The sequence below is a fragment of the Chiloscyllium plagiosum genome, chromosome 37, assembly GCF_004010195.1.
Source record: "Chiloscyllium plagiosum isolate BGI_BamShark_2017 chromosome 37, ASM401019v2, whole genome shotgun sequence".
NCBI classification, from domain to species: Eukaryota; Metazoa; Chordata; class Chondrichthyes; order Orectolobiformes; family Hemiscylliidae; genus Chiloscyllium; species Chiloscyllium plagiosum.
In genome coordinates, this window is record NC_057746.1 from 15,755,118 (window position 1) to 15,776,816 (window position 21,699).

The 21,699-nt window shown below is 35.9% G+C and overlaps 2 protein-coding genes across 5 annotated transcripts in view; both read right to left on the reverse strand.

Annotated features, from left to right (window-relative positions):
- The window catches only part of LOC122541318 (netrin-G1-like), a 910,622-nt gene that overhangs the window by 273,684 nt on the left and 615,239 nt on the right, over nt 1–21,699 (reverse strand). The window lies entirely within an intron of this gene.
- On the reverse strand, nt 597–2,012 carry LOC122541230 (muscarinic acetylcholine receptor M2-like). Its single transcript, XM_043677849.1, has one exon. The coding sequence runs from the start codon at nt 2,010–2,012 to the stop codon at nt 597–599; it is 1,416 nt and encodes a 471-aa protein (XP_043533784.1).

A 21,699-nucleotide genomic window follows, 5' to 3' on the forward strand; every position in this document is an offset into this window, starting at 1 on the left:
CAACCCTTCTCTTCGAACAATTCAGGGGTAGGAGCGTTTATTTTTCGAATTAATGATACAGGATCTCAATAAATCAAACATAAATATTAAAACGGCAACAAGAAGTCCAAAGGATTTGGTCAGAGTGGAAGCAAGTTCACACAGTTTGTACAATGTTCGGGTTTATTTATAACTTGGAGACAGTGAAAACCTATAAAACAGAAATGTAGTTCTAAGACATGTTGCTGTTTATTTTAATGGAGCTTTGAAATGTTTGTACCCTCTTCCGAAATTTGTTTTGATTTGGATCGAAAGTGGAATAGTGTCAATGTCACTGCACCAGTAATCCAGTGATGTAGTTTAATTTTGGGAGATAGAGGACTAGTCTGTCAGCATTGTTAACAAAGGGATAGTGATTTAAAAAAAAAACGTGAGAAAGATTCACCAGTCCCTTTGAGCGAATTTGCACAAGACTTCATTTATTCATTATGATCTAAATATAATCAATGTCTACCTGATAGATAACATGGATAACGTGACACAATGGACATAGTCTTTTTTAGCTTTGTCAACTTGATAAGTACGTTTAGTGCAACCAGTTGGATTGGTTTATGTATTTATCTTATTGTGCCAATGCTTTTGTACTGACAGAAGAGAAGGTGCTTGAATGTTCTTTTGAATGTGGCATTGCAGAGTGCGTAGCAAGCTGGATTGATGGTACTATTGATGTAAATGATCCAGTTTCCAATATTCCAAATTGTATGGGTGATGCAAGTTGGGCAGAAGGTAGTTATGATCACCATAACAAAATATGGAGTCCAGGTGATGATAAATGCCAGAATAATCGCCAAAATGGTTCTAGTTACGGTTTTTTCTCGATTTACTACCTCCTTCTTATTTGTACGTATCTTGGTCACTTTGCCAATCTTATCATCTGGTCTAAACTTTTGACTATCCATTACAATGTTGCGATGATTAATTGTTACTCCAACTGTGGTGCCAATGCAGCCTTTAAGTTGAGAACGGTTGGGTATCTTCATGGAAGCGAGTTCTATGGGGTCCAGCAAGATCTGGTTTTGTGTACTGGAGAACGGTGCATTGGCTTGGATTACAACTTCCTTCGGATTTGGGCGGGCAAAATCGAGGGAGTTTGTCTCAGTGAAGACATCCTTCATTTGTCCTTGCTCACATTTTTCGATTTCCATTCCAACAGTTAATTTGACATTTTGCGATTGGGCATGGAACAAATCAATAGGAACACTTGATGCATTGTTTGTACTCGGTTTTATCACATTGTTTTCACATAGACTGGGAGATCCGAAGCCTTTCCTTGCTTTAGATTCTATTTTAGTCCATTTCATTCGACTCTTGCTCGCAAAAGATATGCGCACATACAAAGTCACCATGATTGTAACAGGGAGATAGAAGACAGCTATAATAATGACTAACGTGATGGCGGGATTTGAGAAGAGCTGTGGATAACACTCCCCTTCAGGAATGGTTCGCTCCCCGACGATGAACTGCCAGAAAACAATGGCAGGTGCCCATAAGATAAATGACACCACCCAAGCAGTTGCTATCATTATCCCTGCAATCTTAGGTGTTCTCCTAATGGGGTAGCTGAGGGGCTTTGTTATGCAGAAGTACCGGTCAAAACTAATGAGGAGAAGATTAATGCCAGATGCAGTATTTACAACATAATCTACAACAAGCCACAAATCACAGAAAACTGGTCCCATAGGCCAGTATCCAAATGCAGTGTAAATGGTGAATGCATTCATGGTGAACACACCAAGAATCAAATCAGCACAGGCTAAGCTGAAAATGAAGTAGTTGTTAATAGTTTGTAAATGTCTGTTTGTTTTGATCGAGATAATAACAAAGATGTTTCCAATGATCGTCATCAAATTTATGGATCCAGTCATAACCACAACGATAATCAATTCGACTGTTTCATATGGACTTCCTCTTTGAGTATCAAACACGTTAGTTAGGTTCGTGATAAATTCGTTTGTCTCCGTTGAGTGTGCCATTGTTTCACTATGATGTGTAATTAGTACTGCCAAGGCAAAATGTGGAAAGTATGCAACATGAGAACAAAGATTAGCGGACAGAGGCCAGATATATAAAAATAATAAGACAACTTCCAGTTAATTGCAGTTTAAGTGAGTGAGATTAATTCACTCTTTAAAAACCATAAACATTTTTGCTACGAGTGTTGTGTTTTAAATTTCGGTTAATCTCATGGCTCACTATTGCACAGCAAAGTATGTTCATTCATGAGGAAATAATGCTTTGACTGTGATCATCATTTAAAAACAGTCTATTGAAATCATAGTAATACGAATACTTCGCTGTTGTTTCAAAGAAACAATCAGTAAAATTAGCACATGCTGAACGTGAAGAGTTTTCTGTTGCAGGATCCACAGGCGTCTATAAGAATTATCATTTTTCATAATTTGTAAGCTTCATTGTTCTTTAACTAATACCATGCAGATATCATTATTCTGAGAACAAGTGTAAAATTTTGTCAAATTTGTTGTATTTGAATATTATGCTTTAGTTTCAACCGAAGTGACAACATATAAACATTCATTTTACTAGACCTATGATGTACATTTAAGTTGTAATAACTTGATAGCAATAGGGCATATTTAATATCACAGAAATTTGCCAACATGCGACAAAAGCTGACTGAGTATATCTGGAGTTTGTGCAAAGTGGGAATTCAATTAATAATTATTATCTTAAATTAAATTGCCATACAAATATCAAATTCTCTGTGAGAACTAAAAAAAAGTTTAAGAAATTGAAAATAGTTGATGCTGGTTAGTTACCAATCACCTGAAAACGTCGATCATTGTTCCAGGAATTGAGGCAGAAAGATTTATTGCATATCTACAAAAGTAGGTTATTCAAGCTTCTGGCCAGCAAGGCTGAACCATCATGGCGAGTAAAACATCATCAAATTGAGTAAGAGGCTGTGAGCATATTTGTGAATTTGTAATAAAGTGGGAATTCAGGGCAGTGGAGAAAAAAAATACTTAATTAAAGTTTAATTCAATAATTAACATATGCTGAGAAGTTAACTTCATGAAAAGCAGAATGGACATGCATTCTGTTCTTTTTATATTATTTCCTTATGTTCACTGGTTATGAAAATTATTCCAGGTATTGTATTCCCATTGCTCTCAGTTGGCAGGAGCATTATACAAAATGAACTGTCACTCAGGTTTTATTTTTAGCTCCCTGCGTACTGTCGTTCTTACATTTTGCATTCTTATTGAAGAGCGGGCAAGAAAGTGGATCTTGAGATGAGACCAATCATGATCAACTTAATTGTCAAAGAGGACTTAAGTGTTTGAGTTTCCTTCTCATACTCCGAATTCCTCAATTTTATGAAATGGGAAAGTAACGATTTAAAAAGTAATAAACAAATAAGAACAATGGAAGAGAATGTTGCACTTCTTGGAAACATGTTAACACGACTTTCTTCAAGTGTTGTATGCACTATTTTTGTTCAACATGTCGAGAAAATTTATTCAAAGTCAGAGAGTTATAGACATATATCATATGGAAATAGACCCTTTGATCCTAATCGTCCCTGCCGACTTGACATCCTTTCTTAATCTTGTCTCATTTACCAGCATTTGGCCCATATCTGTGTAAACGCTTCATATTCATGAACCCATCCAGATTAATTTAAAGTGTTGCAATGGTAGCGGTATTAACCACATCACCTGGCAGCTCGTTCCATACACTCACCACCTTCTGCATGAAAAAGTTCTCCTGAAGGTAGTTTTTTCTATATTTCCTCTCTCACATCGAACCTACTTAATCTAGTTTTGAACAGTCCTACCATGAGGAAAGGAAATTGGCTGTTTCACCCTATCCTACTAAAATATAACCTTCTATATGATGACCACCCTGCCTTCAATGCTCCAGAGAAAAATAGACCTGGCCTATTCAACTTCTCCTGAAAGCTCAAATCATCAAACCTTCGCAATATCCTTATAAATCTGTTAGGATCCCTTTCAAGTTTCACAGCTTTCCTGTATCTGGGAGACTACTTGCATTCAAAGTTATATGACAGATGCGTACATTTAACGATTCAGCTAGCAACATATGGCAGCTTGGTCTGTGGTGTGGTGACCAGTGGTTAATGAAAGCAGCCTTCTCCAAACTAACAGCAATACGACTGGCTCCAAGGAATATCAGTAGTTTTTGAGTGTGAAAAAAGTCGAGCAAAACCTTTAGACCGCAGAAGGCGATTTGTTGTCCGTCTTTCCTTCATTTAAAAAAAACCCTGTAGCTGGAGGAAATTCAGTTTATTTTCCTTCACCAGTTGCTTTAAGCTGTGCCCTTTAACAAAGAAACACAAACCATTCTATGTTTCTGTACTACACTCACAGTGCCTCGTGAAAGGAAGTAAACAAGACCTGAAGAACTGAGATCACCAAAAAAAACTCTCAAGCGAAGGATCATGTCAATGCATCTTATAGGCAGAGACCTCCATCCATACCATCAATGTTTCTGTCTGTATACTTTGACTGCCTTTGTGAAAAAGCGAAAATACATAACGAGATTGGAGATTTAAACAATATAGTTACGTGCTGACATTTCATAGTTGTTTATCAGTAGCCAAATTCCATTTGTTTTCAATAAATAATAACTTGTATGAAATACAGACTCCTTTAATTGCGTGCAAAGCAAAGAACACAATGGGACATTTTTTTAAAAAATGAATGAAAAAAGTCTTTACTTTTCTGTGGTCACTCTGCAGAATGTGGGAATTGATTTCCAGTGTACTACTCGAATGGCATGCAACAGATTAAAAGAAAACAACTAAGATAGAACAAATTCGAAACATTCATCTTCTGAAGTAAGAAGCACCAAAATTTATTTTCTACATTGGTGACAATTTGCTTGTCAAAAAGTTGGATGTTGTCTTGCATTCGAAGCTTAGGGAGCAGTTCGAAAACTAACAAGCAGTGAAACAATCTGCAATGTAAATAAACTGTATCTGAAGAATAGCAAATACGTGCCTCATTATCAGGTCGATAATAAGAAATAGTATGTCTGCCAGTGCCGTGATCTTCAGGTAACATTAAATACAATTGGAAAAAAAAAACCTTTTCCCGGAGACAGGACGAAATCTGTCAATGCACTAAATGTGACGAAGATATAAATAGACTTTATGCATGATTTGACAGTAAAACTATGAGTATCAGTGGGTCATATTTGCACTGCTCTATGACTTCAAATACTGTTATCAGAGGTGCAATGAATTTCTACACTTATTGCTGCATTGTACGTGTCCTGCTGATTTATTCTTTCTCCAGTGATATGGAAAGAGTGTGAATGCTGACAGTATGCGTTTTGATGTCATAAGTATGTGCAAAATACACAAGCGTCCATTTCAAAATCAAATACCTTTGTGTGGAGATATTGCTGAAATATTTGCATTGGCAGAAGACTCCAATATTTCTGAATAATCTTCCCACAGTTTTGTCACGTTCACCTAGACAACCATAAAAAGAGAACATCGAAGATCAGGACAAGATTTTGCATTGTGCCTGCACTCAGACTCAACAAAAAGATACCAGATACGAAATTTTAACTCTGTTTTCTTTCTACTCATGCTACCAGACTGGTTGACTTCAACAGGCAATATCTGTTCTCGTTTCAACAACAACACCACTTGAAGAGACAATAAAACCTAATACACCGACCCATTGTGAAATTCCCTATCTATCTTCTAATAACTCCAGGAAATATTTTTGAAAAATCAGTTTTCAGTATAGACCAACTAAGAAAGCAGACATTTAAAATAACACACACAGCACCAGCTGGAGGTACAACGTATATTCTTAATGTGTCAGTAACCTCAGAGATTTGCTGAACGCCATGGAAATTTTCAAACTCGTCAAAAGGAAGAAGAAACTATTTAATTTTCACGCCTGTTCTCTATTGCACAGCATTGAATTAACGGAAATTCAAGATCAAATTAAATATTTAATTTGTGGAATAAACAAACTTAGCAGGCTAACATTAATCATAAAAAGAAAACGTTGCTAATTTGGACATACGAACATGATTGAAGATCGATGCATTTCCAATGATATTGCATGGAGGAAGATAACTCATATGAAGAGATCAGAGTGCATTTAAATATTAGATTCCAGAATATATTGCAATGAAACCTGACAGATCTCAACTTCAGTCATCATAATTGGAAATCTCCAGTTGATGACTGAAGCAACTTGTAACAAAAACTGTGTACGCATAGGCATGGCGACATTTTTGCATGATAAAGAAAAAAAGTGCTAGTCTTATAAACCGTGATCTTCTCAAATCAGTGTAAATGGCTATGTAGAACAGTGACAACTGAGAGAAAGCTATCCTTTCCAGAATTACTTGTTCAGCCATTGAAATAAAAGTAGATATCGCTATCTCTCAGTAAAGATTTGCATTTGTTTTCCAATTATCTTTTGCAGATGGAAAGCAGCCGAGCAGAAACCATGATCCAATTGCACCTGCAGCATTATTATTGATTTGGATATAATGACTGTTATTCAGTCGGAACAACAACACATGTAAACTTATATTTGGAAGGAATTAATTAATTGAAAAAAGATGAAAAGAACTAAAACACTGCAAGTCTGTTGAACTGAAAAGAGCAGAGTTTTTCAAAAAAAAATTAAAGACAAGAGATGACAGCAGTAGAAGACTGAACCATCTAATGCAACATGATCAGTGGGATTGACTGAGATGTTTCTGCGCGTGACCAGCTGCATAGAACACACTTTTTGCGAGTCAATACTTGGAACACAAACCACTGACATGCAATTGATCATATCAAATGATGTTTTGAACATAATTCATATATTTGCTTCCACTATCCCTAAAATGAAAAGTGGCTTGTAGTCAAAAGCGTTTTAACATCTCTTTAGCTGTATTTGCATTTAAGTGACTTTCAAAGTCTGGGCCTCGTCGCATGCAACTGGCAGAATCGGATTTTTGATTTCTAACATGTGTTGCATTTCTATTAATATTTTAACTATAACAAGGAAATATCATTTTCGAGGAGCTGTTACATTTGGAGATTTACTATTCGCTGATCTCAGAATGAATGCAATGTTACATATAAATCAAATTAAATGAAAGTAAAACATTGACAGAGACCGAAGGCAATGATTTCAATGAATAAACCTATTAGCTCGATTTAATGCCTCAAAACGATGAGAATAGCTCTTCAGTTGAGTATATTTTATTGACGAATTTGGATATGCCGACTTACCAAGAACACCAATAACAGTTAGCAGAGGACGGTAAACCTTTTGTAATGCAAAGTTGAAATGATTTGCGTTCGAATGGTCCAATCATCTGCTTCAACTTACCCTGCTTGTGTCACTTTTGATTCTTATGCTGAAACTAAGAAGTGAGTCGCATTTAGCTACAAACTTTATAATTGAGTGTGGAATTCCCAGTAGAATTTTGTTCTTTGGAGACTAAAATTAATTACTGTATCTGAAGAAATAGTTTCAGTGAAAAATATCTCTCCAATATTTCACAGCATATATTTGATTTTTTTTGTGAAATTTGTGCCACACATATTTCTCTGATAGTGATCTCGAATCGACAATTCACTATTCAAACTTCGAGCACGCTTTTGTCTCAACATTCTGACTCCTCAGTGAATGGTCTGTGTCTTGATTATCATGCGATTAAACTCCATTTGGACTTGCATGATCGGGATGATACAAAAAACTATTTGAGCGTTATATCGTGGAAGAACGTGTTAAGCATGAAGGGAAACATCATTTATCTGATTTGGTGGGCTGAAAATGGCTAAATTGCTTTTCCTTTAAATCCAGGAATATGAGAGTTAAAAATATTTCGAAGGCCTAGTAGTATAAGGAGATATAAAATCAATGGGGGTTTGTCATGAACTATAACAAGGCAGAGGAACAGAAGGTCTGTATTCCATTCAATTCTGATGGAAACGTGCAGTGGTCAAAATTGATATGGCAATTTTGTTTAGCCGAATGTATTTCATATGCATACTTTACAAGCTCTTGACTCAACTTTATGTTCAATTTCAATTGCAACCTCTCATTGGGGTTCTCATCTGCTTTCTCAATTATTTATTTTTTCTTTATTTTTATGCGTTATTTTTATTTTCACTTTGGGACTGCAAAAATCAACTGTGCTTGATTTCTCTGGGCAAGTGCCATACTTCGGCTTTTTTTTTGTAAAATTGTAAGATTTCCCTTCCTCCACTCGGTGCCATGATTTTTAAAAAAAGTTTGATATTTTATGGCCTATATTGTATAACTGACGTCACGATGACTTATTTGAACTAACGCATCACTTTCTTTTGCGTAACATGGATTAGATTGACTTGAATCATTAACTAGACAATTGTACAAAACACAATTTGGTAGAGCACATTCTGTAGTCAGAAAGTAGTGAAACTAATTTGATACAGTTTTGAGAGATGAAATCCACAGACCTTGCATTTAATGGATGTTTAACCATTTTTTGTTACCTTTTAACATTTTGAATTTATATCTTATTTCAAAGAAGAATTTTATTTAAAACAGGCACAAAATTATTTCTATACTGTAGTAAATTTATAGGTCAAAAGAACAACTAAAATAAATTATGCATCATGTAATGTATTATATACATTATGGTTTCATGTAATCTGACAGTCGCTGGCAGGGTTAACGTTTTCATTCCAAACAAACATGCAGCAGATAAACTTATTTTGATCAACCTCTCTTGCACAGTGATTAGATTCCCGAGAGATGCTATACAAGAGTGGGTAAAAAGAAGAGATCACTTAAGATTAATATGTGATATAGAGGGCTAGTGCAATTTCTATGACAATAGGGCAGTAGTGCAGCTTTTGGCGATTATTGGGATTCTGGTAGGGTGAGAGATGAAGCGGAGGATTCTGTCTCTTTGCTTGACCCCGGGAATTGGCCCAGAATGGTTTGAGAACAAGTAGGTTTGATCTCCAACCTCGATCAAATAGACGTTGTGGCTTCTGTTCTCACTCTGCTCCATTTAAAAAAAACTACTGATGTTCAGCAACAGTAAAAAGTACAGTATGAGGAAGACGTAACAATGTAATTGTTACGGATTCGAGAGCATAATTTGTAGCCTGAAACAAGAGGAATTCTATTATATTGCAGCAGGATAAAGTATGTCTGAAACCTTTTCTAATTAACACGTCTGACACTTAAAATCATCTTCTTTGTGCTGATATAACTGAGTTTCATAGATGACTACCGGAGGTTGAAGACGAGGAAGAAATGGTGACATGGCTGGCTTTGCAAAGAAAATTTCGACACCGTATCTAAATATAACCCGAGTTCTCAGAGAGATTGGGCTGTGCTTGGGTTTTACTAAAATTTAGCTCGGAAATTTCATGTTTTAGAAGGAAAGCACAAATAGCAAGGGAAATAATTGCTGATGTTAAATGTTTTCACACGAAGTAATGTGCAAGAATTGCCAGCAGTTAAAAGTAAGCTGGAGGTGAACCGTATCTTCGTCGGGAATGTAAAGGTAATCGAAAATAGAACAATTAGTGTGATAGAAGTGGATTCTGAAAGATTTGTTGAAACACAGAATGATGGATGGCCCATTAAAAATGTATTAAAAAGCCTGAGCAGAAATGTAGCATTTTGCCTGCAATTAATCATGGAAACTGGAAAGAATAACGAAAGAATTAATTATGGAAGAATGGAACAATGAATGCAAAAGGAACTTGAAATGACAAGTGTAATAAAACGAGTTTAAAGCGAAATCATAATTCTGAATTAAGTACTCTTTCTCGAAATACTCAGTAGAGTAATAGCAAGCATAGAAAAAACAGATTTTTGATGGATATCAATTGATTTCGAAATTTGTCAGTGCACAAACTGGTAACCATAAAATTAGCGATATTTCAAGTAGATTTAAACTAAACTAAAACGAGAGTATTGAATAACATAAACAAGGCAATAGACAAAACAAAAGGCTTTTGCCCAAGTAAATTATGTTCAGCAGCTTTACATGACTTCTGGGAAGCTTCACAAATGATTTATTAACTGTATTTAAATAGTTAATGAATAATGACAATTTGAATGTCATTATTGTTTCATTGATAAATATGTAGAAGATAAGGCGCAAGACAAATTAATACAATTCTTATGATTAATTTGCAGGAGAGACACAGTCCATTGAATTAGAGAGCTAACAGTTTATCTTAGCCACTGGATGAAAAAAAATTTCAAACGATATCAATTAAGGGGAAGGGACACAACAGAAAATATTTGGAAACTGAATTATAGCTTGACCAGAATTGTAAACAGCCTTTGTAGTTCATCTCCACTGTTGTTTTCTAGCTCGTTTGAAATGAGTGCCAACATTGTATTTCCCTTCTTTCCCACCAATTGAACCTACATGCGCAACTACAAAAAATCCTCAACTAGGACTCCCGACCCCCGTTGTGCTTCAGACGTCTGAAGCCATTCCACGTTTGAAAAATACTTTGAACCACTGTTCTTCCGACCAAAGTTTATAATTTCACTCTTTCACACACTGCATTACATTTGCTACGTCTTAGTCTATTCTCCTAAACTGTCGAATTCCTTGTGCAGCTTCCCTACTTGCTCGATACTACCCCTCCCTCCACCTGTCTTTGTGTCATCTGCAGCATTAACAACAGTGTCCTCAGTTTCTTTTTCATTCGTGTAAATCATTGTGATTATAACACTGATTTCTTTGGATCTCCAGTCGTCACCAGTTACCACCATGAAAAAGATTCATTTATCACTAATTACTGCCTTCTGTCCATCAGCTTAGAATTCTCTAATTATGCCAGTATCGTTGTCCCTATCAATATGGGCTCATACACAATTTTGCAGCCACCCATGCAGTCCTTTTTCAAAGGACTTGTGGAAATCCAAATAGATCACGCCCACTGGCTTTTGGTTTTCTATCTTGCATGTGACTTGCTCAAATAATTCCAGCTGGTTTGTCAGATACCATCTTACTTTGATGATGCTGGCTGAATCCATACTATTTTACCATGACCTTCCAATATAGTATGCAATCTCATCCTTATTTATGCACTCGAAAATTTTATCAATGACTGAGGTCAGGCTAACCAACCAACAGTCTTCTGTGTTATGCCTCCTTATATTCTTCAACAGGTGGGTTACATGAACCATTTTCCTATCCACTGGGACTCTCAGATTCCGTGATTCCTGAAAGAACAGAGCAATATCTTTCCAATCTCATCAATTATATCCTCCAGAAACCTGGGATGTGGTCCATCTGATCCGAGTTATTTATTCAACTTAGACCTTTCAGCTTACGAGGAACTTTTCCTTAATGATGGCAATTAATTTCACCTTTGCCGCCAACCCTCTTGAAGTTAATTTGTGAGATCTGTTTCTTCTCACGTGAAGACTAATGCAAAGTATCTACGCAGTTCCATTGCCAATTTTGTGCCCAATTATTACTTCACAATCCTCAGTTTTCTATTGTCCGATGTCAATTCGTTCCTCTAACTTAACTTTTCTGTCTTCTTTTATAGAACCAGCTGTCTTATTATTATATATAATGTTTTTGTCCCAAGTTGCGTTTTTAACTTATCATTTAGTCACTTGTAAAAGCTTCCATATGTTCTGACTTTCCATTAATTTTAGACATTGCATGACCTTTCTTTTGAATTGAAGCCTTTCTAGATCAGCAACAATTGTCTCATTGTCTGCTGCGTCATTATTTGTTTCGCTGTTCCTTTCTCCGTCACTAGAGTTGACAGTTAGGAAACATCTTTTTTGCTGAAATTGCTTTTGTAAAGGGTCTATTTGTCACATGCTGCTAAATTGGAGCAACTGATGTTTAAAAATTATATAACATATTATTTTACTCCATCATTAGAGAGAAAGGTCTGCCAATTTATCTTTATTTGTCTTTGTATTGCAACTGTATTGTAAGATTATCGGATTTTTTCTTCTTTACATAAATGGGGGCATTGGACAATTTGAATCACATTTGGAATGTAACACCTTACACTTGCCTTTAAATAGGCCAGAAGTTCCATATCTATATATACTTGGGAAACTATTAGAGTGATTTCTCTCCAGTCTATAACAAATTAGTGGCTTCTGTCGGGATTAAATTATCCAATTCCATGTTGATTTGAGGATTATTGGACTCAATGATAGTGATCGGTGAATGTAGCTGTTTCAAATAGAGTGTGCCTTTTGGTATAATGATTATTTCAAAGGGTAAGAATTTATTGGATGAGGAAAAACTCACTTCAGATGGTTTCCTAAAGGAGAGTAAGGCAAAGCTTTTGGAATTGACACACAAGCTGATGTTGAGATACCTTGTGCCTAAGAGGAAAAGAGGCTTAATTGCAATCATTTCTCATACATTTCATCTGCCAGAAATTAAATCAGCATAACTGCTAATGGCAAAAACTGAACAGGAAATAAAACAGGTTCATTGGAAGCAAAAGTTAAATAGCGACTATAATTGCTGCAGAACTAATGGGAAATGAATTAAATCAGCTTGAACATGAAAAAAATGAAATAGTTTGATATGCGATTGAGTGATTGAGTGAAGATAAAAAGGCAGAAAGTGAAAGTAGAAAGGGAGAAAGTGAGAACTTTTTTATTCCAGAAGGTGGAGCTGAAAAGTGTCAGCCAATGCAAATGGCCAAGGTAAAAGTGAAAGTAGGAATGATGATGAGGACAGTGATGAATACCAAACCCAACGTGGACGAAATCCTGGTGCACATATCTTTAATAATGCTCATGCCTTGCCGAGGTTTCATAAGAAAAGCATAAAAGTTTCTTTTTTACTTCATTTGAGAATGCGTATAAACAAATGAAACGGCCACCAATTATATTAACGATTAAAATAAAATTGTAGGTAGAGGTTTATTTTCATCACTATGCGAGTAGTTTTCTGGAGCGTATGATGAGTTTTTTTTAAAAAAAAGTCGTAAGAACATATGAATGAGTGCCAAAAACCGACAGCCACACTTTTAGAAATCTAAGGATGGATCTTGGTCAAAAGTGCACGCAGTCTGAAATGAAAAAATAGTAACTTTGTCAGAGAACAATAACACGGAAAATAGAACAGATAACGTGACACTCTTAGAGAGATTGTAATTTTCAAGGGATTTAGAAAGTCAATTACTGAAATGGCGAGATGTCATCTGGACGAGCAGCGAATTAAAAATGAAAGAACTGCAGCAAAAATGGCAGATGGTTCTCAGTTCATTCATAAATCAACAGAAATATGTAATGAAAAGCAGTTGCATCAAAAGCACACACGGAAGAAAAAACCGCTATATCCGTGAATGTTACTATCTTCAAGATAAAGTTTTGCTGAGGAAATAGTGAGCATCACATATGCTTTCATCAGCATATATTAGCAATATTTTATAGAGACGAGATGAGGATTGCACATGAGTTATCAGTTGGAGGCCATTTGGGCATAAAGAAGCCAAACACGAGGCAAAATGCTCAAGCATTTTTAATTACCTGGACTGTATTTTGGCTACCCAGGGAAACACAATTGAATCACTGATCATATTTTATATCAAATCTATTCAAGGAAATTGGAGACAACCTCGACCCAAAACAATTAAAATTCACTGTGCAACATCCAGAATCTCAGTGAGCATAAAAACAATAACGTGAAATTTTGAAGATCATATCGAGGTCGAGATTAAGACTATCTAAAGAATTGGGTTAAAGGATTTCCATTTGTCGTTTTCCCAATTAGGAATGTACCAATGAATCAACTATATTTAGGCAGTTTGAATTATTTTTGTGCATGTGATGAGAGGATCACAGAACTTAATTGAGGAGAAATTGGTGAGTCCATGTTTAGAGACAATACATTTGGGCGATATGTCAAATTTAAGGAAGAGCCTATATAGAGTGTGTGAGTTGTACATATAGTGTGTAAAAGTAGTACAGTCTGCAATGAAAGAGGAAGAAGTTAATACATTTTTTAAAAAGTGTTAATTTTACTGATGGAGGTGAAGTGTTTGCATTAATGTCAGTGGATTGCTAACCATTAAATACAAAGTCCAATGGAATTATCAAGTTGACAAGAAATTGTGTGATTTAACTTATTTAATAGGAAAACTAGAGAGCAGGAAAAATCAAAATGTGCATGTGAATATGCTGAAAGAGTGTTTTGATCGAGACAAAAGGAGAATGTGCCCCTCTTTACAACTCTTAGGAAAAAAAAACAATTCCAGACTATTGTGCATTTGGCATTTCTGAAATTAAAGCGGAAATGAGGAAGTTCTGAAAGGCTTGGTCAATTATTGAGATACTTTTGAGATAAAAATAAAAACAAACTGAATGAGTTACTGTAAACACATGGAGAGATACCTGCGAAAAAGTTGTTAAGTATTGATCTGATTATATATGGTAAAGATGCTGGAAAAGCTGTTCCCATTGCTTTTAAACATCTAAAATTCGCTTATGTTTAAAAAAATTGAAATCATCTTCACTCATGACAAAATTGAATTGAATTGCAACGAATCCAGCTCAACCATACAGCTCAACCATATTACTGGTGTCGAAAAAAGTTAGCGTCCAACAATAATGTGCGGACTATCTTTAAAGCAGTAAGAAAATCCGATTCATACCCTGTTAAACTTTTTGGAGACTGGACTGAGAAGGTGGGACAAGCAATTTTCCTTTCTAATTTGGGGTTAATCAGAAGATCCTTGTAGGCACCTTTATCCGAACGAGCGAAAGAAGTTTTTTGTTCGCACTGAGTAGACTTTATCAAATTCAAATTCATGCCACGTGGACCTAAGAATACATCAGTCATATTTCAAAGATTAAAGAATGATGTTCTTTGAGGATCACTCAGTTGCATAGACATTCTATTGATTTTTAGTCACACACAGAAAGAAGATCTGGATCGTCATGCGGAATTATTAGATCAAGTTCAGGAGGCAAGTTTGGTGATAAATCTGTAGTTTATGAAATCTGCAATCACATTCCTAAGCTATATCATTGGACATGGACAGATAGCTCCAGGGGACGCGAACGCAAAGGTCCTTGGCGAGTTTCCAAACTATCAACAAAGAGGGAATTAAGACAACTCTTGGAACTGATTGGATTTTATCTTAAATTCATACTAAATTGTGGCCGTGTTCACTGATTAAACTGATAAATAAGTGCAGAATATTTCCATGGAGGGAAAAGTGTCAGAAAGCATTTGCCAGCTTGAAAGCTGTGTTGACCATCATTAAGTGAACAGAATAGAATAGAGTAGGACTGAAGGTTTATTGTCACATGTGCTTACTTGCAGAAGTATAGGAGGACAATGAAACGTTTACAATGTCCCCCTCATGGTGCCATCTTAGGCCGACGTACCGAAGAATGAAAACATCTTTACACAATAGAGGATTAACAAAAGTTGCATATCCTTCCAGTGGCTTGTAGTGTAAGTTCGAAAATAAGACATAATTTTTAAAAGATAAACATTATATTCGGATGAAAAGATTCCAGACAAACAATAGAGTTCACAAGATCCGGGCAGAGAACGTCCACAGGTGATCTGATGAAGCTCAAAAGCTGCTGACCACCCGCACCAATCCTGAGTCCAACAGCTTGACTGCACAAAGTCATTCAAAAAAGCTGTCGATGTGGGTGATTTGCTTGTCAGGGTTGTGCCCTTGGAAGAAGATTGCAAGAGGATTTATTTGTTTTTCCAGAAAGTTGAGTATTCATCAAAAGAAGTAACCCACCATTGTGAAAGAATTTGCTGATATATTAAAAGAGAATTCAATACATATATTACCAGCAACGTATCTGAGGCAATTGATCTGAGACTGATCATAACTGCTTAATATTTCTGGAAAATGTAAGGATAGAAATGCGAAACTGTTTAGTTAGACGTCATTGTAACAGTCATTCAATTTGAAAATTTTACATCTGCCAGGCGAGACATCATAATTATGGACCAATTGGCACGATTTACTTGCAGGAGGACTATCATGTTCAATGGAAGATATTACAGAAGATTTTCATGATTAGACAAATGTAACGTTTTAATAAAGTGAGACTAAAGTCATTGAAAGTAATCCTGTGATTATACATTGATGGCTTCTTTTAGAGGGCAGGTGTGATGAGTTGTTCCTTTAGAAGGGATATGTCAGTCCTGGTTCTTTAAGTGTGTTATTATAAATCTGATACCAAGGTTTTTGCTACATGGAAAACAGAATCAATGGCTTTGGCTTCTTTAAGAAGATAAAAGAAGCATGAGTGGGTGGAGTCAAGCTTAGGCAAAACCAGGACATTAGTTTTGCATTCACTTTCTGAATTTGGTGCTATTCGAATTCAAGTTGTTCAATGCAGCATCTTTCTCTGCTGCCACAATAAAAATAATAATAAAAAGTTTTGCTCATTCCCTGTTGCTAGGTTCACCCTGTTGATGTTCCTTAGCCTGGACTGGTTGCTGATATACCTTTGCCAAGCATATGTTCATGGAAAGCTGCTATATTGGAATAATTGATGAGTAGTTGTTACACTATATATTATTTTGTTAAGCATTTGGATAGAGGTAATTTATGCCAATTCTTTTGTTTGTTGCTTGTATTTTAATTGTGGTGTCAGAATAAAGTGTGTGAGACTAAACACCTAGTAGTTTGACAAATCGATTCACAAATGGACACTGTAACTTAAACTTGTCTTTAAAGAAGATGAAAGTTAGTGTCTAGGCTATCTCCTTAATGTGTTACGGTGTGTTGCATGGGGGGTGGGCGTTGATTGGGGAGGGGACTTGGGTGGACGCAGCGGTTGGTCTGCTTGATAAAAGGGATTCCTCAGAATAAAAACGTCTTTTGAAATACTTTACACTAACTGGATACCTTTATTTTTTTTCTTTTCTTTTTTCATCAAATACCTCCAAACGTAACAACGTTAATTACAGTCCAGAGGCAAGATTTAGAAATCACAATTATACATTGTGGATAAACAATCAGATCATTATTACGCAAATATCAATATACCATATTTTAAATAATAGTTCTACTATTACGACGTGCTGATGTTTTGGCAGCAAATCAGTGATCTTCATTTTCTCCCTTTTGATCAGTTCGATAAAGAATCATGCAGGATTTGAAAGTTAATCCTATATTAGCGATTTTTAAAGAAGATTTGCTGCTCAAGTTGATTAAATGTGTGTAACTTAGCTCGCTGAGTTGGAAAGTTTGTTTTCAGATGTTTCGTTCCTGTGACTTGGTAACATCATCAGTGAGAGTCTCAAATGAAGTGCTGGTGTTACGTCCCACCTCTCTATTAATAGGTCTTGTTTCCTTTAGTTGGGTGACTTCATTTCCGGTTCTTTTGTATTCAGTCAAACATAGATAGGGTCTAACTTGATGTGTTCATTGATGGAGCTCTGGTTAGAATGCCAGGCCTCGAGGAGTTCTCGTGACTGTCTTTGTTTCACTTGTCCTATGATGTGTGTCTTATCGCAGGGAAATTGGTGTCCTTCTTTGTCTATATGTACACAAACTCGTGATCGTGGGTCGTGTCTTTTAGTGGCTACTTGATGTTAATATATCTTGGTGGCACATTTCCTGCTTTTAGTCCGATGTAGTGTTTGTTTTTACATTTCTTGCATGGTATTTTGTAATCACGTTAGTATTCCTGGTAGAATCTAACGGATAATTTATGTTCATCAGTCGCTGTTGAATTTTGATGGTAGGCTTCTGGACTACCATGATGCCAAGTTGCATGGACAGCCTGGAATTCATTTCTGATATATCTTTGAAGAAAATTACGGTGGTTATAGCTTTTGATTGCATTGTATCTGCTTGCTTGGGTTTGTTTCTGAATAATCAGCGGATTTTGATTATTGTTTTTAATTGAAAAAGTTGCGCAGGTAGATTTCTTCTGCTGTTTGTAGTTCTTGGGTGCTGCTTTGCGACGTAGTTCGTCGAAGTTATGTCCTAATGCAGCTCCGTTTGAGATGATTGCTTCTGAAGTTAAGTATTTGTTCTGTATTTGTTGTTTAAAATTCACCAAAGACGAGGACAATGGAAACAGACTCCCATTCTTAGACTTGACAGTTTAATGTACAGTAAACAGAGAAAATCGAAACAGCATCGTCAGAATAAAAATCAACAAACACGGATCAAAAACTCAACTTCAGAAGCAATCATCCAAACATTCACATACGAAGTTGCGTCAGGACACTATTTCAACGAGCTACAAAGCACTGCAGCACGCAAAAACTACAAACAACATGAGAAAATACTTCTCCAACGTTTTCAAGAAAATCAGATATGCAGTGAACACAACTTACTAATTCCTCAGAAATAAACATAGACAAGCAGAAACAACGCAATAAAAAAATCCATACCACATTACGTTACATCAAAGGTATATCAGAAATGACTTCCGGACTACTCAGATCCATTGGTATCATGCTATTCTACAAATGCACCAATACATTTAAACAACGACTAATGAATCTTACGGATCCATTAGATACTAACAGCAAAACTAACGTAATTTACACAATACCATGAAAGGACTATAAGAAAACACGACATCGGAAAAACACACAGAAAACTTGCAACCAGGAAACATGAACAGCCACCAAAAGACAAGACCCACTATCACCAGTTTCCATACATATAGACAAAGACCGACAACACTTTGGCAGAGAGAACACACACATCCTAGGACAAGTGAAACAAGGACACCCACAAGAATTCCTAGAAACGTGGCATTCTAATTGGAACTCCATCAATAAACACATCAATTTCGACCCCATCTTCCTTCCCGTTCGAAAAAGAACGGGAAATGACATCACCGACCTTTAGATACCAAGACCGACAAATTGAGAGGCGGGACATATCGCCAGCACTTCCCCGGAGACTCTCGCTGATGATGTTACCCCGTGATTGTGATGAAAGTCTGAAACGAACCTTTCAGCTCAGAAAAGCTAACTAACATACGTCAATCTCGTACCACTTTGAGCAAATGTTGCTATAGCACATTTTCTTATTATCTCAGATTTCCCACTCCCACAGTAGAATGGTTTTAGCATGAAAGCATATGCTGGTTTATGGTAGTGTTATTATCTCCCATCTCTGCACACCCCAGGCAACATGCATTTGATTATAGTCTACACATACGCAGGATGAAATGATTTTTAAACTTGCTTTCCTAACTGTTTATCATTTATGGATCCATAGATGGAATTCACTATTAACAATTCAATGGTTAAAGAAATTTTTAAATGTTTATGCATCAAGTGTCTGTGGACGTCATCAGAAGGATGACATTGCATGCTAGTGACTCCTGCCCAAATGAATTTTTCCCATTTATTTCTGCCACTTCAAACAAAATAAAACACATAGAAACAATAATTCACACGAGAAAACACGGATGTTCTTATCTAACTAATCTTATCATGTTACAGATGTGCTTATTAAATTTCATTGAGCAAAACAATTCATTCCTGATGAAATCTAGCTGATGGACAATAGGCTTACTGTGAAATTGAAGGACTGGAAACTGCCAAACATACCTTGCTCCTTTTATCAATTGGTTTGTTTACTTCTTAATATAAGCATTATAGTAGCTGAGTATTTTAGCAATATCTTCACCCATTCTCTGAACTTGGACAGAGTGACAACATAAATAAAAGCATTAGTACAGCAACTCAATTCCATCAGCATTACTCCAACTTCTTCAAAGATATACAAAGAATCATTGTAATTCTTCAGACTGGCGCCTGAAACAGAGTAATAGACCACGTTTAAAACATACAAAAGCCACAGGATTATAAAGATTCCAGATAGACTGAAGTGTAAAATCAAAGACTTCTTTCTGTTATCCACCTTTGGGTCACTGGAACTTTTGCCCTTACTCTGATGTTTTATCCATTTATGTACATGACTGTCCAGTAGTATGTGTCGCAAGGTTAGTGCATTGAGTAACAAAAGTAAACCATAGGGAATCAATGGGTTTAGAATTATCTCAAACCATTTAAGTGCTATCCATCCAGGGTCCGTATAATAGCTTTGTTTTCTTTTACAGAACCGTGCGATATTGTCAATTATTTCTCCAGGTTCAAACCTAAAGTACACGGTTAGATCTTTCAAACAGAGCAGAAGACATGTTGTTGACAGTATTATAACTGCCATTTTCTGTGTGCAATATTTTTGTTTCAATTTCTTGCAAAAGGTGGCCACAAATCGATCAAATGAAAATGTAACTATGAACCAGACAGAACAGTCAATTGATGCATAAAGCATAACAATAATTATACTACACACAGGGGTGATTTCCAGAAAGGATAGTGGGAAATAATAAAAACTGATTCTAAACAGTATGACTTCAAAGATGATGACCAGCATGTTCGCCCCAACCGTGGCCACAAGGTAGCAAGTAGTGCACATAGAGAGGTAACACTTTCCTTGGGACAAAATCAGAATCGCCAATAAATTAACTGCGAGAGAAAGGAGGAAAAATAGTTTATGAATAATTGAGAGAGCATTTCTGTGTACTTACGTTCAGGTTAGAGAATTATATTTTGAAAATTATATCAAAGAACTAATCTCAACATATATTCACCTTGAATCAGATGGAAATGTGTCAGAGTGGGCAATAAGGAAGAGATACATGGGAATTACTGGCCAATGTTCTTGTGGTTCCAACAATGAAGCAACAAGTGTGTTACTTTTCTTGCTTCCTTGAAACAACTTGTTGAATTCTCCAATTACTTGCATTACTTACTTTCTGTATCCCAACAGTGTAATATTCCAGTGTAAGAGTTTTAGCATCTGCTCTTTAAACTTTTCTCTCCCACTGCTCCCTTTGTGGGAGAGCGAGAAATTTTATTTTCTTCTTTATATTATAATATATATATATATATATAGCTTTTTTTTCACCTTGCAATAAGATGTCATGACTTCGAAGAGGCCAAACACAAAAAATGAGGATCATGAAAAAATGCAAGGTGAAGCAATCAGATTCATTTGTAAAATATCAGAACATAATTAAACGTCAGACTGCTCACATTCAATGTACGTGGAGCATTGGCTATATTGGAATTAAAGCAGAACTGAGAGGTTTTAAGTGTCTGGGAAGAAAGGGTAGATTTGCTGCACTTTCTTTCAAGTTATCAAGCTTGAGGGTATATCTAACAGATCTGCACAATTTTGAATGGATTTTATTCATTTGGTCGCTTTTCCCCCTGTTTTCTTCATTGGAATGCATATTTTTTTTTATTTACTACAATTTTTTTTTCAATTAATATCTCAAAGTTACTAGGAAAATACGTTTCTTTCAGCATGAAAATAGAAGTATCTCGTTTCACTCATTTAATCACACGCACATGCATAATACATTTCATCAGTGAAATATAATCTCATTAATGTATCTGAGAGCAAATTTCTTTGATGGCTGATTCAGCAGCAAACTCTTCATTGCACGTACAAAAAAGTTTCACGCATCAGCACAGGTTTAATTGGAAAAGAATGCTCTTTATTTTAATTTTCTTTTGAGGATATAGCATTAAGCAATATAGTTAGTTGGTAACATTTAACGAAATACTATTATTGATTACTTGTCTGAACATGGTCATTGTCATTTCTGAATTAAGCAGCAGTGGTCCATTAAAATAAAAGCACATGTTTCTATATTCAGATATTTC

What these genes read in the sequence shown, in the direction of transcription:
- LOC122541230 (XM_043677849.1), bottom strand. Translation starts at nt 2,012, where the DNA reads ATGGCACACTCAACGGAGACAAACGAATTTATCACGAACCTAACTAAC.